Below are 25,256 nucleotides of genomic sequence, written 5' to 3'. Positions count from 1 at the left end.
TCTAGTGGTGTCAAAGGATTAAAACCAAACACAACATGAAATGGTGAAAACCCAGTAGAAGAATGCACTATTATATGCAAACTTAATGAATGGTATGCAATTTTCCCATGATTTCAAATTATGCTTAATCACATCATGCAAGAGAGTTATTAGTATCGTATTCACTACTTCTATCTGACAATCCATTTATGGGTGACAAGTGGTGGAAAACAGTAGTTTAATACCTAACTTACCCCACAACACTTTCCAAAAATGACAAAAAAGCTTAGCATCTCTATCACTGACAATACTCCTAGGAATGCTATGTAATCTCATAACATCTCTGAAGAATAAATCAATAATATATGTAGCATCATTAGTCTTATAACAAGGAATAAAATATGCCATCTTAGAAAATCTATCCACAACTATAAATATATTGTCATGACCTTTCCTAGACCTAGGCAAACCAAGAATAAAATCCATAGATACATCAGTCCAAGGTGCACTAGGTATAGGTAAAAGTGTATACAAACCCCTATGGTAAAACTCTAGATTTAGCCTTTTTATATGAAACAAATTTTTCACACACTCTTTTCACATCCCTTTTCATATGTAGCAAAAAGAAATGTTCCTTCAAAATGTCTAAAGTATTTGCCACACCAAAATGTCCCATTAAACCACCAAGATGTGACTCAATCACAACTAATTCACGTAATGAACAATAAGGCATAAATAATCTATTTTTTCTGAACAAAAATCTATCATGTCTATAAAACTTTTGAAACGTAGTCTTTTCACAAGAAAATCAACATTCTCAGCATACAAACCTTTCACAAACTCAAAACCAAGTAACTTAGCATCAAGGATAGCAAGTAAGTTATACCTTTTAGACAAAGCATCAGCTACCACATTTTCCTTTCCATGCTTATACTAAATCACATAAGGAAATGTCTCAATAAACTCCACCCACTTAGTATGCTACCTATTCAACTTGTTTTGTCCTTTCAGATGCTTCAATGACTAATGATTAGTATGAATGACAAATTATTTAGGCCATAGATAATGCTGCCAATTCTCCAAAGTGTGAACCAATGCATGCAACTCCTTGTCATATGTATAATAGTTTAGTGTAGCTCCATTCAACTTCTCACTAAAATATGCAATTGGTCTCCTTTCCTACATTAAGACAACACCAATACTAATGCCAGAAGCATCACATTCAATTTCAAATGTCCTAGAAAAATTAGGTAAACACAACACTGGAGCTTAACATAATTTATCCTTAATCAATTGAAATGCATTTTCTAGTGCTTTACTCCACACAAAAGCAATATTTTTCTTAATAAGCTCATTCAATGGTGCAACAATGGTACTAAAGTCTTTCATAAATCTCCTATAAAAACTAGCCTGTCCATGAAAGCTGCACACATCAAACACAGATTTAGGAATTAGCTAATCTCTAATAGCCTTAACATTTTCCTCATCAACTTCAATACCATGTTCACTAACAGATAACCCCAAAAAATAACATTTTCCATACAAAATGAGCATTTCTTCAAATTACCAGACAATTTCTCTTCTCTCAACACCTCAAACACACATTTCAAATGATGCATATGCTCAATCATGTTCTTGCTATAAACCAAAATATCTTCAAAATATACAACCACAAATTTTCTAATGAAATCATGCAAAACATGATTCATTAACCTCATGAACGTACTTGGTGCATTAGTTAGTCCAAATGGCATTACTAACCACTCATATAAACCATGCTTTATTTTAAATGCAATTTTCCATTTATCACCCTCTTGCATCCTAATCTGATGATAACCACTCTTCAAAACAATTTTAGAGAACACAAAAGCACCATGCAATTCATCTAACATGTCATCTAATCTAGGAATAGGGTGTCTATACTTTATAGTGATTTTGTTGATAGCCCTACATTCCACACAAATGCGCCTGGTTCCATACTTTTTAGGCACCAAAAAGACTAGTACTGCACAAGGACTCATGCTTTCTCTAACATGTCCTTTGGCTAATAGCTCTTTAACTTGCCTTTCAAGTTCTTTTTTTTCCTTAGTGTTACTCCTATAGGCTAGCCTATTTGGAATGATTGCTTCAAGAAGAAAATCAACCTGGTGCTTAATCCCTCTAATAGGAGGTAACTCATTAGGCATCTCCTTAGGGAATAGATCCTTAAACTCTTACAAAAGAGACACAACAAAACTAAGTAAAGTAGGGTTAAGGTCAGAAACATTCAACTAAGCTTCCTTAAACAATAGCAATAGTACAAGTTTGTTAGTATGCAAAGCACTCCTCACATCTTTTTCCTTTGCAATCTAACTTGTGTTTTTCTTACTTTTTCCCACACAGCTCTCCTTTTGTGCCAAAGACTCACCTTTTCAAATACTCTCTTTTGCTCATTTCTTCTCTCACCCTTAATTTCTTTCTTCTCATTTAATTTATTTTTGCTTAAATCTTTGTCACTTATTTTCTTACCATCATCACTCTTTTCGGCCACTCTATCTCTCTTCTTATTAATTGCTTATTTCAATATCTTCATAAATCTAAGCAAGGGTCATAAGTTCCAAAGTGGATAAGCACCCAAATGAACATTGCCTAAGGATACAGACCTCTAATGGAATCTAAGGATCATCAACACCAAAATAAGTTTTCTTTGAACAAAATAAGATGCAATCTCTATGGAAAAAGAAGCACCAGAATATATATTCAAAGAGGAATAGATCAAGTGTCAACACAACAACCTAACTTGTGGGAGATTACATTGATCATCAAGTAAAATAGGCAAGTGATTAAATAGCCTAAGTTCTAGTTCTTCCAGAAACTAGCAAGAAAGGAAACTCAGACTCTCTCTCTAATGGAGGCGCTCATGTGCAGTAGAAATGAAAACTAAAGGAAGAAGATGATATTCTCTTCCTTATAAACCTAGGGTTATAGAAACACAAGCTAAAAATGTTAAGATAAGAGTTACAAATAATAGTGCCATGTTGGCTATCCTAACAAGAATAGTAAGTGTATTAATTATAAAGACAAAGGATGGTAGCAGCATTAATTGCAAAAGGGCAGAAGGTGACAGCAATTGGTCCCTATTTGTGGCAAAATATTAGGGCCCACTTGCTTAAAAAGTAGTTCTCTTTAATTTAAATGAACCAATGAGCTCCCTCCATGTGGTGTGAATCCTACAATCACCTAGGTGGCTGCCAAGTGGACTTCAAGGTTGTGTGAGGCATGTCCAAATTGGTTGGTAATGTGGCAATGAAAGCTGACGTGGTCGATGATGTGGCTGGTGACGTGGCAATGGAAGCTCCAACTTGGTACATGGTGATCCACTTAGATTCTTAGAGCAAGCAAACTAGGCCTTCCTTATGCAGCTCCCCTCCTAAGCTGAAAACCCTTTTATGGTCCATGAGCATGCTTTGAAGTTGCTTAGCTCTCACCCTAGTGATTGCCCCTTTGAAGGGTGGTGGTGTTACATGATGATCCTCATCATCCTCTCCCACTTGAGAAGAATTCATCCTCGAATTTATTTCTATACCATGGAAAGGAGTAAGATCATTTACATTAAAAGTATTACTAACACCAAAATCACTAGGCAATTCTATCTTATAAGCATTATCAAGCACTTGAAAAGGGTCATCACTTCAAAGATGCAACTTGGATTTCCTTTGGTAAGAAACCTTTCATTTCTCAAATGGATCCATACCAAGTCACTTGGTTCAAAAATCATAGGCTTTCGCCCCTTATTAGCATGAGATGCATATTGCTCATTTTTCTTTTCTAGATGCAACCTAAATTTTTCATGCATCTTTTTAACCATTTCAGTCTTTTTCTCACCATCCAATGAAGCAATATGATCAATAGGTAATGGTAACAAATCTAAGGGAGTAAGTGGATTAAAACCATAAACAAACTCAAAAGGAGAGTATCCACTAGATGAATGCACAACCCTATTATATGCAAATTCTATGTATGGTATGCATTCCTCCCAAGACTTTAAATTTTGTTTCACTAAGGCTCTCAAAAGTGTGACTAAGGTCCTATTCACTACTTCTGTTTGGCCATCAGTTTGGGGATGGCAAGTAGTAGAGAAAAGTAACTTAGTTCCCAATTTTCCCTAAAGAACCTTTCAAAAATGACTTAAGAACTTGACATCCCTATCACTAACAATGGTTCTACGTATACCGTGTAACCTAATAACCTCCCTAAAGAATGGATTAGCAATATATGTAGCATCATCAGTTCTGTGGCATGGGATAAAATGAGCCATTTTTGAAAACCTATCCACAACAGCAAAAATAGAATCATGACCCTTTTGTGACCTAGGCAATCCCAAGACAAAGTCCATGGACATTAAACCCAAGGATGCTTAGGCACGGGAAGAGGTGTGTATAGCCCATTAGGTATCACTTTAGACTTTGCTCTCTTGCAAGTCTCACATCTAGCACACAGTCTCTTAACATCTTTTATCATGTGGGGCCAAAAGAAATGCTCCCTAAAGGCATCTAGTGTTTTGGTGGTGCCAAAATGCCCCATAAGGCCTCCACTACAACTCTTATTCATAAGCAATTCCCTCAAAGAACTTTTAAGCACACACAATCTATTTTCTTTAAACAAATATCCATCATGCCTAAAGTACTTTTGGAATGCAGATTTCTCACAACATGGAATATGGCAGCAAAGTCATCATCATGCTCATATAATTCTTTAACATACTCAAATCCCAATAATTTAGAATAAGAGTAGTAAGAAGATTATACCTGCGGGAGAGTGCATCAACTACCACATTCTCTTTGCCCTGCTTATATTTCACAACATAAGGAAAAGACTCTATAAATTCTACCCATTTAGTATGTCTCCTACTAAACTTATGTTGGCTTTTGATATACTTCAAAGACTCAAGATCACAATGTATGACAAATTCCTTAGGCCACAGATAATGTTGCCATGTCTCTAATGCCCTAACTAATGCGTACAATTCTTTGTCATATGTAGAATAATTCAATGCGGTACCATGCAACTTTTCACTAAAGTAAGTAATTAGGTGTTTCTCTTGCATGAGAACAGATCCCATCCCTACACCTGATGCATCACATTCACTCTCAAATGTCTTATCAAAATTAGGCAAAATCAATAAAGGTGCAAAACACAATTTCTCTTCAAGCATAGCAAATGCTTGTTCATGTTCTTTACCCCAAACAAATGTCATATTCTTTTTGACAAGTTCATTTAATGGAGCAGCCATTGAACTAAAGTTAGGTACAAATCTCCTATAAAAACTTGCTAATCCATGAAAGCTCCTAAATTTAGATGCATTCTTAGGTGTTGGCCAATCTCTAATTGCCTTAACCTTTTCATTATCTAATTCAACACCTTTGCTACTCACAACAAATCCCAAAAACATAATTCTTTCTAAGCAAAAGGAACACTTTTTTACATTTGCATACAATTTTTCTTTTCTCAACACATCAAACACAAGTTTCAAATGATGCAAATGATCATCAATGTTTTTGCAATAAACAAGAATATGATCAAAGTAAACAACAACAAACTGTCTAATAAAAGCTCTAAAAACATGATTCATAAGCCTCATGAAAGTACTAAGGGCATTAGTGAGACCAAAAGGAATCACTAGCCACTCATATAAGCCATGTTTTGTGTTGAAGACAGTTTTCCATTTATCATCAACTCTCATTCTAATTTGATGGTAACCACTCGTCAAATCAATCTTACTAAAAATGCAAAAATCATGCAATTCATCCAATAAATCATCCAATCTAGGAATAAGGTGGCAATCCTTTAAAGTGATTTTATTCACAACTCTGCAATCCATGCACATCCTATATGTTCCATCCTTCTTTAGCACAAGCAAAACAGGAACCACATAGGACTCATGCTCTCATGGACATGTCCCTTAGCCAAAAGCTCATCTACTTGTCTTTGAAGCTCTTTAGTCTCAGCTAGGCTACTCTTATAGGCTTGTCTATTAGAAATTTGAGCACCAGGACTGAAATCTATCTGGCGTTCAATACCCCTAATAGGTGGCAAACTCGAAGGTATCTCATTCGAAAACACATCCTGGTATTCCTATAAAAAAGGCACAACAGAAGAAGGAAGATTGGGGTCAAGGTCAGAAACATTTAAATAATTCTCCCTATACATGAGAATGCACAATGGCATCCCACCACTCAAAGCTCCTCTCAACTCCCTTCCCCCAACATACAATCTCATCTTTTTCTCTCTTCTCTCCTTTTACCTCAAGCCCTCTTCTTTTTCCATTGCACTCACTTTCTTTTCTTTCGCTTCTTTCTTTTTCTCTTTCCCTTCTTTCTTTTTCTCTTTCCCATCACTCTTTTCTTTACTCTCTTCACTCTTGTGCTCGACCTCTCTTAATTTTTCTCTCCAACTCTCTTTTCTCTCTTTAATAGCCCTCAATATTCTCATTTGGTCCTCATGTGCTTGTGATGGTGACAAGGGCACTAAGGCATGTGTGCGGCCATCTTTCTTCAAAGTGTTGTGATTCTTCCTCCCATCATGAATCACATCCTGTCATACTGCCATGGCGTACCAAGCAAGATATGTGTAGCTATCATGGGTACTACATCACATAAGACCTCATCATGGTAGCTCCTTATAATGAAAGGAACCATTACTTGCTTTGTTAACTTCACTTTGTTGCAATCATTTAGCCATTGTAACCCATAAGGTTTAGGATGCTTAAGGGTAGTCAATCCTAATTTCTCCACAAGTAAGGAACTAGCTACATTGCAACAACTACCCCCATCTATAATCATGCTACACAATTTCTGCTTCACCACACGCCTAGCATGAAAGATGTTTTCCCTTTGCAACTCATCACTATCCATAATAGGTTAAGCACTCAAGGTCGTCATGGTAACCAATGCAAAGTCATACCCATCGGATGGCTATTTAATGTGCACATCCTCTTTATTTTCATTCCCCTCAACTAACATCAAAGGTTTGGCCTCATTTACTTCCTCACTCTCTATCTCCCCATCTTCCCTAATCTCCATGACTCTTTTGTTAGAACATTGGGAAGCATAATGCCCGTATCCCAAACACTTGTAACACTTCACATCTTTAGTCCTAGTAGTGGCAGTAACCCCCTTCTCCGTATCTTTACTTTCTACCTTATCTTTCCCCTTCCACTCTTCTTTCCTAAACTTAGGAAATTCTTTCTCACCCTTAGAAGTATTATCTACATTTGGTTTCCAAGGGGCCTTTGGAGCTGAATGGACACCACTACCACACTTCAAAGCTCTCTTCATCTTCAATTGTTTTTCTACTTTAATAGTTATGTGCACCAACTCAGTCAAATTAGTGTAAGAATGCAACTCAATAACATGTGCAATCTCCATGTTAAGACCAGCTAGGAAATCTGCCATAGTAGCCTCTGGAGGTGTTAGTAGTATGCCCTGGAGCATATCATTTAGTATGTATCTTATACATATTTTATTAATAAAAAGCAATTCTACTTTTCTGTTTACATAATATATTTATGTGTAATAGAAAAGGTCCATTGATATTTTGTTAGAAATTCTATTCTTAAGTTGTTAAGAATATGAGTGATAGTATTTCAAGCATAAAGTATCATAAATTGGTTCATAATCGAGGATACTTCACACAGGATATGACTTATCCAGAAAGATTGTATTCATGTTTGATCCCAAGGTATTTATATGAGATATAAATAAGATGGAATGGTGAGTCTCATGCCATATAACAAACATGATAGGCACTTATGCATTTGTCATATATCATATCAGTGCATATAATCTTTAGACTTGAGATAACACAGTTATCTTATATATAGGTGGTTTGAGTTTGATACTACTTTCATACTTGTACTGTGTATGGGTATATGGGCATGTGTTGGCTCCTACTAGTTATATATGGAGATAGGTGTTGATTAAGATGGAATCTGTTACCCTAAGTAAATAGGGATAAAATCCTATGTTCATTTAATTATTCTTGATGTTTCAAGTTCTTGGCCAAGACAGACAGATTTAGTCAGAAAGGGGTTTCTGACAAGAAAATCTAATTAATCAAGAACTAGAATTAAAAGAGAACATAATATTCATAGCAAATGGGGTTTGACATTAACCATGACTCCAGCTCGAATTGGGATTTTATAACGGAGAGATTCTAGTGCATGGTAAATATGATTACAGGTTCATTTAAGGTATTCCTTATTACTAATTGGGTGGCCATGGCATGCTATGCTAGGTGTTAACCATGGTCTATGAGATGCCTAAAATGATTTAGAGAAATTATTTATGGTAAGAAAGAGTTCTGATGATATTAAGAGTTAATATCATTTCTCATTGCCAATTAGTGATGAGCCTAGTGAGTCACACACATACACAAGTTAATCACTAAGTTAAATATGATTTAATTGATTAATTAAAGAGTTTAATTGATTAATTTAATAGGTTTGGTTTGCAATAAGATTGCAAATTCCCTAGCATGGCTTAAAACCAAATCTAGGTTATTGGATGTATAGTATAAGTTAAATTTATATTTAAAGTGTTCAAATATGAATTTAATTGTGAGAAATTAATTAATGGAAAATAATTAATTGATTTATATTTGATATAAATTGATTAGAAGAGGAGAAATAATGATTTTGGGTTGAGATATCAAAATTACAATATAAGGGTAATTTGGTCATTTCACATGGTGACATGTGGTACCATGAGATGGTGACACATGGCACCATATTAGCTTGCCATTTGTCTTCCTATCATGTGAGATGATCAAAGTCAAGATTAAGTCTAGCTTTGACACTTGGCTTAATGTGATTGAGTCAATTAAAAATAAGATGCAATGTGATAGTGACATATGGTATAGGGTTTAAGTGACTTATTATATAAAAGGGAAAAGAATGAAAAATAAAACATAACACTCCTCTCCTCAAAGGTGGCAGCAGCCAACATTCTCCCTCTCATCTTCTTTTTTTCTAATCAATTCAAAGAGAATTGCCCAAATTTCTTTAAATTAAAATTGCGAGAAATTATTTCTAGTGTTTTATACATACATACTACCTCTCTAAAGGCAAAAACCCAATTTATAATTGGTTGGCAAAGGCTTGAGAAGCAAATTAGGGGCTGCCCATTGGTGATCTTAGTGTGGACAAGCTAGAGGGATAACACTTGGGGTCCTAGGTGCTTCCTAAAGGTGCCAATCACATTCATAGTGCATCAAAGAGGTTAGTGCTCTAACTCCTCTTTTAAACTAGGGTTTAAATGAATTAGTTTGTTAATTCACAATATTGAATGACAAACATAGATCCTAATATGTATTAAAAGTATTTTAGTATGCAATTGAGCATTGAAATTAATTAGGCACATAAGAGATGTGGTATGATGCATGTAACCCTAGAAGAAAATTTTTGAAATTCAATGCTCTAATGAAAAATTTTCATGCTTCCACTCCCTTCAATTAGTATCAGAGCCACTATATTTTCCATTAAAGATTTAATATGAGATTTAATTGTGTGATTTAATCAAAATTTGATTGATTCAAGGCTATTTGGATCACCTTAGGTGGCGGCATATTTGTATGCTCTATGGGTGCGCATGGCTTGGGCCCTTCCAAGTGTGCACATGGTTATGGGTTTCATTGTGCAATTGCTGTATGATCTAAGGCCCATAATTAAGCCCATACTTAATTAAATTGTTTAATTAAGAATTTTAATCACACAATTAAATTTTGATTCAATTGTTTGAATGAGATCCAAACCTGAATTTTTAAATTTGTTTGAATGAGATTCAAATCTGAATTTTTTAGTTGAATATGAGATATTTAACTTAATTTTAGTATGTATATTTTATTTAATTGTTAAATGGTAATATGCATGATGGATGATCATGGACAAATAAAGACCAATGTGATTGGATTTATTTCTTTTATTTTTCTTTGGGTTGTAAAATAATTAATTTTATTTTTGGTGGCATGTATTATAAGTGTTGTAATAATTTGGGTTGTAATTTCATTTATTTAAGGACTTTAAAGTCCATATTCTTGTAAATTCACCTTGGTATGCCAAGGATTACTATGTAATTGGATTGCAAGAAGATTAAGGAGGTCAAGAGCATTGGTGGGACCAGTGGGAGGAATTCAAGATCAAGTTTTGATTATGTACTCCTTCAGCAACTCTTGTAAAATGAATGAATGAAATGCACCTAGGAATGCCTTGATTCAATTCTTGGTGGCTTAGAATGGAATCCCTTAGAAAGTCCATGATCATACCATATTTATTGTTTATCCATGTATGCATGAGATGTATGGGAATGTATGCAAGTATATGATATATGCATGCTAATTGGATAGTGTACAAAGTGAGCCATAATAGTAATTAAGTCAACCACTAAATCTTTCAAACAAATGATTAAGTTGGAAATGGTATAATTAAAGTAATTATATCATGGGCCCTCCATTGAGGCAATTATTTTAAGAAATTTTAAATACTTGCATGTGATGCATTTAATTTAAGAGATTTTCTTAAGAATAATTGTTAAGCATGAGATGTTTTAAATATGTAAATAAGTTGATGGCCAATAATGGATGTGCCTGAGGACATTAAAATTATTTGCATGTTTACTGGCTTAATGGGATCAACTTAACTAATGCAAGATGAATTAATAATGGATGTGCCTGAGATTTTGAGCATTAGGGGCTAGATAAATGATTGAATCTCATATGAGATGTGATGGGCAAGGAGTTGCTCACTTATAGTTTATTGTAATTCCAATAATGGATGTGCCTGAGGATGATCAATAAGACTATAAGAATTCAATCACCCACTAGAAATCCATCCAACTAGGATTTTCGTTTCCTACTTTGGAAGTGTAGGATTCGCCAAGTTAGTGGGAGGACTAATTTGATTAAAAGACCATAATCATTTTGGTTAATTACTTGATATATTTACTAATTAATCTAGTTATTTTCTTAAGTTATTCTTCTGATAATAATGAGCACATAATAACCACCACCATCCAATATCCTTGTGAGCATACTTAATCACAATAGGTTGACAAGGCCTAATCTTTCTGATTGGTTAAGAAATTTAAAACTTGTCCTGAATCAAGAACATATTAGATATGTTCTAGACTCAAATGTTCCTGGTCCCTTACCTCTAGAGGCCACTCAAGAGGAACATGACACTTTTGACAAGTGGAAGGAGCATGATGTGAAAGCCAAGTGTTGCATGCTTGCTTCTATGAGTAATGAGTTACAGAAGCAGCATAAAAATATGCAAAGTGCTAGTGAGATCCTCCCTCACCTACAAGAGTTGTATGGTGAGCATAGTAGGAATGCTAGGCATGAGATATCTAGGAAACTATTCCGCATGAGGATGTCTGAGGGACAGAATGTTGGGGATCATGTCCACAAGATGATTCAGCTTATAGAGCAGCTGGAACATCTTGACTTTAACATGGATTTCTAACTGCAGACGGATTTGATCTTTCAGTCCCTACCTAAGTCATTTGGGAATTTTGTGACAAATTTCCATATGACTAAGCAGGAATACACCTTGGCTGGTTTACTTAATATGCTGGTTATTGTCCAAAAGAATATGTCGGGCAATAAAGGAAAAAAGGTAGCTTTGATTGCATCTTCTTTTGCTGGAAAGTCCAACAAGAAGAAGGGTAATAAGAAAAAGAAACCTCAAGTTCCAGGACCTTCTAAGAAGATAACCAAACAGAAGGGAAGACCAAAGCTGATTGAGGGAAAGGAAAGTGTTTCCACTGCTAGAAGGATGGGCACTGGAAAAAGAACTGTCCAGAGTATCTTACTTCTTTGAAGGACAAGAATGATACACCTTTAGAAGGTATGTCTATATCTTGTTATTTAGATGCTGATGATGCTCATAGTTCATCTATAGCTTGGGTTTTAGATATTAGTGCCAGTTCTCACATTTCTTATGATATGCAGGAACTAGCAAACAATAGCAGCTTGCATGCTCGAGATGTTAGACTTCGGATTGGCGATGGCTCAACTATTGAACTTTAGCCATAAGATCTAAATCTTTTTACATGTGTGGACATATTTTGTGTTTGAATAATATTTTGTATGTACCTGATGCTTTTAAGAACATCATTTCTATATCTAGTTTGACTAGAAATGGTTATGTATTTCAGTTCACAAATGATGTTTGCAATATTTATTTTGGAAAGAAATATGTTGGCTCGGATTATATGCATGATGGTCTTTATTATTTGGATAATAATGATAAACACAAATTGAATGCAAGCAATTTAAAAGAATGCAATGCCATGATGAAAATCAACTCAAGTTCAAAATATCTTTGGCACTTAAGATTAGGTCATGTTGCAGAAGATAGAATTCCAAAACTGGAGAAAATGGGAATTTTATCCTCATTGGATTCTGAACCTACTCCAACTTGTGAATCTTGCCTTCAGGGCAAAATAACTAGATCACCCTTTGTTGGACAAGGACTAAGAGTTGAAAATATTTTGGAGCTAATACATAGTGATGTATGTGGTCCATTTAAAAAAATGGCTAGAGGAGGTTTTCATTACTTTATTACCTTTACTGATGATAAATCAAGGTTTGGGTATTTGTATTTGATGAAATACAAACATAAATCCTTTGAAAAGTTCAAAGAATTTAAATCTGAAGTAAAAAATCAAACAGGAAAAACTATTAAAACTCTTCGATCAGATCATGGAGGTGAATAATTAAGTACTGAATTTGATGAATACTTGAAAGAGCATGACATTGTTCCCCAGCCGACTCCTCCAGGAACGCCACAGTTGAATGGTGTATTTGAAAGGAGAAATCATACCCTATTAGATATGGTACGTAGTATGATGAGCTATACTGATATGTCAATCTCCTTTTGGGGATTTGCATTAGAATCAATTTTGCATATTCTGAATAGGATTCCATCAAATTCAGTTTCTTCCACACCTTATGAGATATGGCATGGAAGAAAACCAAGTCTTTAGCATATTAAGATTTGGGGTTGTCCAGCTTATATCAAAAAGCTGAACACTGATAAATTGGAAACCAGATCTGAAAAGGATCGATTTGTTGGATATCCAAAAGAAAGTTTGGGATATTATTTTTATTTGCCTACATCACAAAAGGTTATGGTAAGCGGAGATGCCATATTTCTTGAACAACAGTTTATTCAAGAAGGAGGCAAAAGAAGGCAAATAGAGTTAGAATTGGAGAATTCTAACCAACCAACAGATCAAATGGATATAGATCCATCTAGTCAATCTACACTTATTGATGAAACATCTACAATAATTCCTCACAGATCAACCAGGATATTTCACCCAGTAGTGAGATATGGTTTTCTTCATGAAGATGAACAAGAGTTGTTTACTCATGAAGAAGTAGATCATGGAGATGATCCACTTGCCTATGAAGAAGCTATATCAGATATAGACTCTTCAAAATGGATTGAAGCTATGAAATCCGAAATTGATTCCATGTATAAGAATCAAGTTTGGGATCTTATTAACCCACTTGAAGGTATTGTACCTATAGGGAATAAATGGGTTTTCAAGAAGAAAATTGGTTCTGATGGAAAGGTAGAGACCTATAAAGCAAGGCTAGTAGCGAAAAGGTTTCGCCAAAGGCAAGAAATCGACTATGAGGAGACTTTCTCGCCTGTTGCCATGCTTAAATCAATTAGGATTCTATTAGCAATAGTTGCATACTATGATTATGAGATTTGGCAGATGGATGTTAAAACAGCTTTTCCCAATGGATACATTGAAGAAAACATTTTCATAGAACAACCTAGGGGTTTTGAATCCCAAGATGGTTTTAAGGTATGCAAGCTAAAATGATCCATTTATGGGTTGAAACAAGCTTTGAGGAGTTGGAACATCCGTTTTGATGAAGCCATTAAATCATTTGGTTTTATGAAAAATGTGGATGAACCATGTGCATATAAGAAGGTTAGTGATAGTGCTATCACTTTCCTTGTCTTATATGTGGATGATATTCTGTTGATAGGTAATGACATAGGTATGTTGACAGCTGTAAATGTATGGTTGTCAAATACATTCTCCATGAAAGACTTAGGGGAGGCAACCTATATTCTTGGAATTTACATCTATAGAGATAGAGCGAAAAGAATAATTGATTTATCCCAAAGTCTATATTTGGAAAAGGTGTTAAAAAGGTTTAACATGCTTATTTCCAAGAGAGGATTGTTACTAGTGAGACATGGTATCCACCTTTCTAAAGAGATGTCTCCAAAGACACCTGAAGAAAGAGATAAAATGGCCAAGATTCCATATGCTTCAGCTATTGGAAGTTTGATGTATGTAATGATGTGTACTAGGTCGGATATCGCATATGCTGTTAGTTTGACTAGCAGGTTTCAATCCAATCCAGGTTTGGAACACTGGATAGCTGTCAAGAATATCCTTAAGCACTTGAGAAGAACTAAGGATTTATTCTTGATTTATGGAGGTGGTGACTTGCAATTGGATGGTTATACTGATTTTGATTTCCAATCAGATATCGATGATAGAAAGTCTACTTCTGGGTTTGTGTTCATTTGTAATGGAGGTGCAGTCAGTTGGAAGAGTTCTAAACAGAGTACAACTGCTGATTCCACTACAGAGGCCAAGTACATTGTTGCATCAGATGCTGCAAAAGAGGCTGTTTGGATATAAGGAACCCCGGTCTCACCAGAAATCCAAACACATAGGAAATAGTTGGGCGAGGCGATGTAGCCATGCAGAAAATAGCATCAGCTGAAAATCCAGCTGATCCATTCTCTAAGGCTATGTCATAAGCTTAGTTAGACCGACATCTTGAGAAGATGGGTCTAAGATATTGTAATGAATGGCTTTAGTGCTAGTGGGAGATTGTTAGTAGTATGCCCTAGAGCATATCATTTAGTATGTATCTTGTATATATTTTATTAATAAAAGGCAATTCTACTTTTCTATTTACATAATATATTTATGTGTAATAGCAAAGGTCCATTGATATTTTGTTAGAAATTCTATTCTTAAGTTGTTAAGAATATGAGTGACAGTATTTCTAGCACAAAGTATCATAAATTGGTTCACAATTGAGGATACTTCACACAGGACATGACTTATCCAGAAAGATTGTATTCATGTTTGTTCCCAAGGTATTTATATGAGATATAAATAAGATGGAATAGTGAGTCTCATGCCATATAACAAACATGATAGGCACATATACATGATAAGTAGGCCGAACCAGTGACACATATGACAAGCACATGGAGTTTACTCTTATCAATGCATTGTCATATAATCTTTAGACCTGAGATAACATAATTATCTTGTATATAGGTGGTTTGAGTTTGATACTGCTTTCATACTTGTACTGTGTATAGGTATATGGGCATGTGTTAGCTCCTACTAGTTATATATAGAGATAGGTGTTGATAAAGATGGAATCTATTATCCTAAGTAAATAGGGATAAAATCCTATGTTTATTTAATTATTCTTGATGTTTCAAGTTCCTGGCCAGGACAGATAGATTTAGTCAGAAAGGGATTTCTGACAAGAGAATCTAATTAATCAAGAACTGGAATTAAAAGAGAACATAATATTCATAGCAAAATGGGGTTTGACATAAGCCATGACTCCAGCTCGAATTGGGATTTTATAACAAAGAGATTCTAGTGCATAGTAACATATGATTATAGTTTCATTTAAGGTATTCCTTGTTACTGATTGGGTGGCCATGACATGCTATGCTAGGTGTCAACCATGGTCTATGAGATGCTTAAAATGATTTAGAGAAATCATTTATGATAAGAAAGAGTTCTGATGATATTAAGAGTTAATATCATATCTCATTGCCAATTAGTGATAAGCCTAGTGAGTCACACACATACACAAGTTAATCACCAAGTTAAATATGATTTAATTGATTAATTAAAGAGTTTAATTGATTAATGAAATAGGTTTGATTTGCAATAAGATTGCAAAGTCCCTAGCATGGCTTGAAACCAAATCTAGGTTATTAGATGTATAATATAAGTTAAATTTATATTTAAAGTGTTTAAATATGAATTTAATTGTGAAAAATTAATTAATGGAGATTAATTAATTAATTTATATTCGATATAAATTGATTAGAAGAGGATAAATAATGATTTTGGGTTGAGAACTCAAAATTACAACATAAGGGTAATTTGGTCATTTCACATGGCAACATGTGGCACCATGAGATGGTGACACATAGCACTATATTAGCTTTCCATTTGTATTCCTATCATGTAAGATGATCAAAGTCAAGATTAAGTCTAGCTTTGACACTTGGCTTAATGTGATTGAGTCAATTAAAAATAAGATGCAATGTGATAGTGACATGTGGCATAGGGTTTAAGTGACTTAATGACCTAATTATATAAAAGGGAAAAGAGTGAAAAATAAAACATAACTCTCCTCTCCTCAAAGGTGGCGGTAGCCAACATTCTCCCTCTCCTCTTCTTCTTTTCTCATCAATTCAAAGAGAATTGCCCAAATTTCTTTGAATAAAAATTGCTAAAAATTATTTCTAGTGTTCTATACATACATACTACCTCTCTAAAGGCAAAAACCCAATTTATAATTAGTTGGCAAAGGCTTGAGAAGCAAATTGGGGGCTGTCCATTGGTGATCTTGGTGTGGACAAGCTAGAGGGATAACACTTGGGGTCCTAGGTGCTTCCTAAAGATGCCAATCACATCCATAGTGCATCAAAGAGGTTAGGGCTCTAACTCCTCTTTTAAACTAGGGTTTAAATGAATTAATTTGTTAATTCACAATCTTGAATGGCAAACATAGATCCTAATACATATTAAAAGTGTTTTAATATGCAATTGAGCATTCAAATTAATTAGGCACATAAGATATGTGGTATGATGCATGTAACCCTAGAAGAAAATTTTTGAAATTCAATGCTCTAATGAATAATTTTCATGCTTCCGCTCCCTTCAGAAGGTTCATCTAATTATGCCCTAGCTGAGGCTATCTCCATTGCCTTATAATACTCCTTTACACTATTCCCTCCTTATGTCATCCTTTGTAACCTTTGGTGGAGTTCCCTAAAGTAATGTTGGGGAACAAATGTCTCCCTCATTGCTTCTTTCATAGCCTCCCAAGAAGCGATGGGTCTAAGACCTAAAGTCCTTCTCCTAACCATCAACTGGTCCCACCACACTATAGCGTACTCCGTAGACTTCTTCACCTTTTTTCTCTCACTATAGTTATGACACTAAAAAATTAGCTCAACTTGCCTTTCCCACTCCATGTAGGCATCCGAATTCTCCTTCCTATGAAAGGGAGGAATTTTCATCTTAATACTACCCATATTAATGTCTACCCTCTCTTTTTGGCCTCCATGCCCATAATCATCATAACTATACTCCCCAAATTTAGGTAACCTACCTCCTCTTCTACCTCTAGTTTACCTTGTGACACCCCTTACCCGACTACAGTGTAGCCGAGCAAGTTATGCCACTCAGTGTGCCGAACACTCTATTTTATCTTAATTCATTTTTATTCTTCCTTTTGAATGTAACTTATGAAATATAATTCATTTATTGAAATTGTAATTTATTTGAGGTTCCGAAAATTTTATGGAAAATCCGGCAGAGTACCGGCTAAAAATGGAGAAAACAGTTCTTCGGAACCTGTGAAAAACAGTTCATCAATATTTCTCAATTTTAGTTCTCAACATTTGTCAACCATTCATTTCTCAATCATTCATCCATCTCATATGATACCATGCATATATGATAGATAAACATTCACTTTTCCATTTGCAACCACACTTTTCATTATTTACATGAATATCAAAATATATTACATAAGTTCAAATACATATGAGAAAATAAAATCAATTACAAAATACCAAAATGACATCTAGCGTCCTACCAATGCAATCGGCGGTGAGGTGACACGACACTATGCAGTGCGGGATGGACTTACTCAATCTGTGGTATACTGGCTCTCGATCAGTATCTTCAGTACCTACGCGTTGCAAAAGCGACGCGCTAAGCATAAAGCTTAGTGGTGCAAATAATAAAATAAAAAGAAATAATATGCAAATAAAAATCATAATTTCCTTGCTATTGCGTTCATGAAAAATGAATAATTACTCACTTAGTGTTTAGTCGAGGGCTAATTACGTTTTATGATATTAACTTCTTCATGAATTTTAAATTTCTTTGTATTCTATCGTAATCATTCCTGATATTTAGTTTTCGTATTTTCTTTAACAATCAGTTCAATTACAGTTATACTTTTCTATGCCCAAGTAACCTATATAAATTGACCGGACTGGATAAACGGGTAAACTAGCACTGGGTACCAGGTACCTCGGGCCATCACACCATCGGTCACAATGTGTCTCCCGGTGTGCAAACAGAAGCAATAAGGCATAAAGCCAAGTAAAACATCATAATCAGTATAGCCATAGGCTATCACATCACAGAATGGCAATGAAGCCATATATCATATGCAGTACTGCTATCAGAACCCTATTGGCATGCCAACCTATCCAAACCAATCACATTAGGCCTACTAGGGCATTTGAAACTTTTGAATTCTTCAATTTTTTTGAATTTCAAGTTTTTATGTCACTATTCACTTCAATAGTCAACAAAAAGTTGACTTTTGCATAGAACATAGGTGCATTGGTTTTAACACTCCCAATGTACCCCATTTTGCATTTAAAACTTGTTAGTTTTGGTCACTTTCTCAAAGCTTAGGTCATTTTGGCAAAATTGCCAATTTTTGGTTTTGATGTCACTATTCACCTCATTGGTCAACAAAAATGTTGACTTTTGGGTAGAAAATATGTACATTGACTTTGGCACTCCCAATATACCACATTTGGCATTCAAAACTTGTTGGCATTAAGTGTTAATACCATTTCTAAGTTTAAACCAACACAAGCAGAATTTTCAGTTTTGGTGAGTCAACTTCACTGTTCCATTGGACACTGTTACTGTTGGAATTTGAAGAAATGTAAAACATAAAAGTTGTTCCTTATTTTGTCTAGTTGAATTTCCTTTTTTGAATCACTCCATTTGGAGTTTTGTAGCTCCAGATATGGCCCAAAAACCCAAGCTGTCCGGATATGCATTCTGCAGAAAATTACCATATCTACAGTGCATGAACAGTGACTGGAACCACTTGTTTGGATGGGTTCTGGCCATAATTTGGGGTATGTTCCTTCATGAAAGTTGTTTGTCTATGTCTTAACTTGTTGTTGTAAAAATTTCAGGTCAATTGACCAAATCTACAGTGAGTTATGGCCAAATGAACAGTTACTGTTCATTTGGTCAATTCTGCAGAGGCAGTTTCAGGGTTCCGGATTGGGGCCAAGTTTTGGTCCTCTTGCTTTGGTCTTTTGGGCATGGTTTCTTCAGAAAAAATATGCCATTATAAGCCTAGTTTCATGTCCAATTGGCCAAACATCAATTGGACTAACACAGCCCAAGTTATGACAGTGCAAAGGGACTGAATTTTCAGTCCCTATGCTGCTGTCCTAGGGCAGCCTGCAATCCTCACTTTGCAATCTCATTTTTCTGTCCATTTGTTGTTAAAATTACCTAAAATGGTCACTAATTTACCATTAAAATGCTCTCTAATAATTTCCTAAGCCAAGTCACATTTTCACCTTTCCAAACCCTAATTCAAATTCATGGTTTATGCCATGTATCTTAGTAACTACCAATGCATTGCTTATATGTTTATAACTTCAACATGGTTTCTATTTCACTCTAAGCTCATCAAATACTCCTACATATTCCTTTTCTAGGGCAGCCAACATTCAAGAGCTCATACACATAGGTTTTTGTTCATTTAAATTACAAGTCTTACTAAATTTCAAGTCCAAAATCATGAAATTTAAGAGTTTTATGTTTATAGTTGCACTAACCTCAACTTGAAGAATCTTCAAGCTTGCCAACTTTAATTTCTCTTCTCCCTTTTGCTCCCAAACACCTTAGCAAGCTTCTAGAATAAATTTTTGTGTTGAGAACTTGAGGAAATATGGTGGGAGTTTAGGGCTTCATGAGCTTGCCAAGCTCATCAATGGAGGGAGGGGAAAATCACGTTTTGGTGAAGAAGAAGAAGAAGAATGGCTGCTGCTCACGTTTTTCTTTCCCTTTAGTCCATTTTTTAGTCTCTTTTAAGTGTTTTAAAAATGTTTGTTTGAATGCAATTGGTGGGGACTTGTAAGTGACATCATAAAGATGTCATAAATTGCTTTTTATGGATTTTTCTTTCCTTTTCTTTTCTAATCATTTTCAATTCAATTTTCAACAATATTTATTCACATTTTAGATCATAATAATTATTTACTTAACTGGACAAGTCGGCCAAAAATCACCTCTGAAGGCGAAATGACCAAAATGCCCTCCGTTTGGCTTAACGGGTCAAAATTGGCTGTACCGATTGAAAAATTTTTCTAAGTATTTTCTTGGCATTCTAATGCCATGGGAACCTCAATAACCCTTCTCTGGAGTCCCAAAAATTATTTTATAATTTTTCCCCCGAGTCTAGGGCTCCTCGTTACGAGAACCGCAACTTCCCTCTGGTTACCCATCGCTAGGGCACCGGCTCGTTTAACTTGGTTGTATTTTATTTCAAAAATTTTTACTAAATTTTTCTTATTAATATTTGAGTTAATTATGATTCCCGACTTTAGTTTAAATATTTTTCCGGACGTTCTAGCTGTCCGGACCGACACCGGTCACCGGAACAATAGAATGTACGGAGTTGCTACGGGGAGGGTGTTACATACCTACCCCTAGGTGGTCTATAACCCTTACTACCATAGTTGTAGTTCCCATACTCAAATTCTTCTTCTATCTCTTCCTCAAACTCTTCCTCAACATGTACTTCACCCTCAAGATTCTCCACTCTTGGCTCTCCTATATTTCTCTCTTCTTGCCTTCTATCCCTAGCATCATCTCTACCCCTTGCTCTCTGTTCCCTCTCCCTTCTCATCTCCTCCAAAATCCTATTTATGTCATCTCTCAATGTATTCATGCCCAAGGTCAACCTCTCAAATTGAGCAGCCACGGCATCCCTATACCTAGCTTCATCAGCTAGGACTCTCTCCCCCCTACTACCTATTTCATTTGACATGATTTTGAGCTATAAGAAAAAAAGTTAGTAGGAAATGGCTAACCCTCTCAAAGTGTTTCACACAAATAGATGGCTTTTACCCTCTAATGTACTCACACCCTCAAGCCTTTTACCACTCACTTCTTCTTGCTTGGTTTCCTTGGAACTAAGATACTAATGGCAATTCAAACAATAATAAATTTTAAACAAAATGATCAAGAACGACAAGGAAGATACGAAAATAGCAATAAGTAAAAATGTAACTCTAAAAGCAAGAAAATAAAGACACCAAAGTAGAGGCAAATGAAATGCAAATGGAATGAAATTTTAAAAGTAAGATTATGACAACCTAAGAAGATAATATTGAGCAACAAACCCAATTTTCATAGCCAAATACCAATAATTGCACTGGAAGCACACATATAGCACAAATTGATGCTAGTTTTGGTTCGGCATGCAAATGAAGGAAGTTTAAGCTGAAAATTTCCAGATATTTTTCATAATATGAAAGTAGAATTCTGGTAAAATTTGGTCAAATTCTGGGCTGGTTTGATGGGTGAACAAAAAAATAGTCCAGTTTCTTTGTAAAATTTGGTTCAATAAGCAAGCAGTGGTATTTTCAACCCAAATTTGGTATGAAGCACAATAATTATACCCAAATGATGCTGGTAAAATTTCAAAACCAAATTCAAACTTTAACCCTATGTTTCTATAATTTCCTCTAATTCAACAATGATAACAATTTGCTATTCTAGCATAAACACCAAAAACTCCAATAAGGTAGTAATCATCAAAATTGCATTCCTAATAGTTAATAATCATGTCAATTCCCAATTTCAATCATCAATTCATTAATCTTGTATAAATCACAATTAGTGCAGTAGGCTCAACATACTTGATATTATGCAAGAGCTCAAAGAAATTAGCTAGCACAAAGAAATTAGCTAGCACAAAGATGGTATAAGTTGGAACATAGATTAAACCCTAAGACAAAACTGAAATCAAAGACAAATTTAATGAAATTTCTCTAAAACCCTAGATGAAGATTTCTGCAGCAAGTATTGAAAATAGAAATGAAAAATCAATTGTTCTAAGCGTGGCAAGACGGGTTTCAGTCACAAGAAAAGCATGGAAGACGAAGAAAAACAAAAACCCTAGAAATGTCTTCTTCGGCAGAATGCCTTAGAAGCTTAAACCAAATAGAAAAATCAACTTAAGAAAGATAAAGAATGAAGGATACTTACTTGATTTGATGCCCTAATGCTCTAATACCAATATTATAGGCACCCAAATGAATATTGCTTAAGGATACAGACCTCTAATGGAACCCAAGGATCATCAACACCAAAACAAGTTTTCTTTGAACAAAATAAGATGCAATCTCTATGGAAAAGAAGCACTAGAATATATATTCAAAGAGGAACGGATCAATTGTCAACATAATAACCCAACTTGTGGGAGATTACATTGATCATCAAGTTAAATAGGCAAGTGATCAAGTTGCCTAAGTTCTAGTTCTTCAAGAAACTACTCAACTCAACTCAACTTAACTAAGCCTTTATCCCAAAAATTTGGGGTCGGCTATATGGATTTGCTTTCTCCACTCTAAACGATTTTGGGTTAAATCCTCAGAAATATGTAATGCTTCTAGGTCATGTTGTACTACTTTCCTCCAAGTCAATTTAGGTCTATCCCTTTTTTTCTTTCTATCCTCTAACCTAATGTGCTCTACTTGTCTAACTGGAGCCTCCGTATTTCTACGCTTCACATGACCAAACCACCTCAATCTCCCTTCTCTCAACTTATCTTCAATTGGCACCACTCCTACCTTTTCTCTAATACTCTCATTATGGACTTTATCTAGTCTAGTATGGCCACTCATCCACCTTAACATTCTCATCTCTGCAACTCTTATCTTAGACGCACACGACTCTTTCAGTGCCCAACACTCACTACCATATAACATAGCCGGTCGTATGGCTGTATGGTAAAATTTTCCTTTCAACTTATTGGGAATCTTACGATCACATAAAACTCCTATGGCACGTCTCCACTTCAACCATCCGGCTTTAATCCTATGACTAACATCTTCCTCACATCCCCCATCTACTTGAAGGACTGAGCCTAGATATTTAAAGTGATTACTTTGGGAAAGTACCACTCCATTCAAACTAACTCCTTTCCTATCACCAGTTTGGCCTTCACTGAACTTGCAATGCATGTATTCTGTCTTCATTCTACTTAACTTAAACCCTTTGACTCTAGAGCACTTCTCCAAAGCTCTAGCTTTCTATTGACTCCTTCTCATGTCTCATCTATTAGAACAATATCATCCGCAAACATCATGCACCAAGGAATACTCTCTTGTATATGTTTCGTCAATTCATCTAAAAATAATGTAAAAAGGTAAGGGCTTATGGCTGATCCTTGGTGTAATCCAATTGAGATCGGAAAATCTCTTGTGTCCCCTCCCACCGTGCGCACAATAGTAGTTGCTCCTTCATACATATCTTTCAACACTTGTATGTACCTAATAGATACCCTCTTTTGTTCTAACACATTCCATAAGACATCTCTTGGAACACTCAGACTCTCTCTCTAATAGAGGCTCTCATGTGCAGCAAAAATGAAAACTAAAGGAAGAAGATGATATTCTCTTCCTTATAAACCTAGGGTTACAGAAACACAAACTGGAAATGTTAAGACAAGAGTTACAAATAATTTTGCCATGTTGGCTATCCAAATAAAAATAGTAAGTGTATTAATTATAAAGACAAAGGATGGCTGTAGCATTAATTGTAAAAGGGCAAAAGATGGTAGCAATTGGTCCCTCTTTGTGGCAGAATATTGGAGCCCACTTGATCAAAAAGTAGCTTTCTTTAATTTAAATGAACCAATGAGCTCCCTCCATATGGCGTGAACCCTACAAACACCTAGGTGGCTGCCAAGTGGACTTTAAGGTGGCATGAGGCATGTCCAAATTGGCTAGTGATATGGTAATGGAAGCTAATATGGTCGGTGATGTAGTTGGTGATGTGGTAATGGAAGCTCCAACTTAGCACATGGTAATCCACTTAGATTCTTGGAGCATGTAAGCTAGGCCTTCCTTATGCAGCTCCCCTCCCAAGCCAAAAACCCTTTTATGGTTCATGAGTATGCTTTGAAGTTGCTTAGCTCTCACCCTAGTGATTGCCCCTTTGAAGGGTGGTGGTGCTCCATGATGATCCTCATCAAAAGTAATCTTCCTTTCATTTATCTCAAATGAATACCTATTCCTATACCCATTATGAATCACTTTCCTATCATACTGCCATGGTCGTCCAAGTAAAAAATGTCCAGCATTCATAGGGACTACATCACACATAACCTTATCTTGATACTTCCCAATAGAAAATGCTATTAACACCTGTTTGTTTACTTTTACTTCACCACTCTTATTTAACCATTGAAATCTATATGGCTTAGGATGTCTCATAATACTCAAACCCAATTTTTCCACCAAAACAATAATAGCCACATTTGCACAACTTCCACTATCCATAATCATAGTACATGCCCTATCTTTAATAAGACACCTAGTGCAGAAGATGTTATCCTTTTGTAGCTCATCACCAAATGCCTCCTTAATTGGGACGCTCAAGCTGCGCATGATCACTAATGTTTTCCCATCTACTGCACACTTAACATTAGTATCATCATCATTTGAAGATGGTGTAGACTCACTATTAATCTCCTCTTCAGTCTCAATCTCAACATTTTTTCTCATGATCATAGTTCTCTTATTTGGACATTGTGAAGTAATATGTCCATTACCCAAACATCTGAAGTAATTAATATCCTTATTTCTAGTAGTTTGGTTCACATTCACTTCCTTACCCTTACCTTCAACCTACTTCTTGATGCGTGCCGAATGCACCAATTAAAAATACTTTACCTAAACTACTTGTATATAGGGTAAGCAAAGGTCAATCCATAGGGAATGAGTAAATGCAAATAAGAAAACAGATCATAGAGACACTATAACGTCCTCACTGTAGGTAGTCCCTATATTCTACTATTCCGACGACTAATATCTATTCAGACAGCTAGAATGTCTGGAACTACACTTAAACTAAGGTGAGGAGACA

General features: G+C 35.4%; 1 protein-coding gene across 1 annotated transcript; it reads right to left on the bottom strand.

Annotated features, from left to right (window-relative positions):
* Window positions 1-3,347: 3,347 nt before the first annotated feature.
* On the bottom strand, window positions 3,348-7,412 carry LOC110662402 (uncharacterized). Its single transcript, XM_058152318.1, has 7 exons — window positions 6,979-7,412; window positions 6,621-6,864; window positions 5,888-6,093; window positions 4,767-5,738; window positions 4,192-4,328; window positions 3,713-3,885; window positions 3,348-3,611 (listed from the first exon to the last, which is right to left on the bottom strand). The coding sequence occupies exons 1-7, from the start codon at window positions 7,410-7,412 to the stop codon at window positions 3,348-3,350; spliced, it is 2,430 nt and encodes an 809-aa protein (XP_058008301.1).
* Between the last annotated feature and the right edge of the window lie 17,844 nt (window positions 7,413-25,256).

Source organism: Hevea brasiliensis, chromosome 9, assembly GCF_030052815.1.
Source record: "Hevea brasiliensis isolate MT/VB/25A 57/8 chromosome 9, ASM3005281v1, whole genome shotgun sequence".
Lineage (NCBI taxonomy): Eukaryota > Viridiplantae > Streptophyta > Magnoliopsida > Malpighiales > Euphorbiaceae > Hevea > Hevea brasiliensis.
This window is presented reverse-complemented; position numbering and strand designations above follow the sequence as displayed.

Coding starts and splice junctions, on each gene's coding strand:
- LOC110662402 (XM_058152318.1), bottom strand. CDS start 7,412: ATGGCAGATTTCCTAGCTGGTCTTAACATGGAGATTGCACATGTTATT. Junction 3,886..4,191: donor GGAGGTTATTAGGTTACACG/GTATACGTAGAA, acceptor TTACTCCCTTAG/ATTTGTTACCATTACCTATT. Junction 3,612..3,712: donor TTTTTGAACCAAGTGACTTG/GTATGGATCCAT, acceptor AATGCTTATAAG/ATAGAATTGCCTAGTGATTT.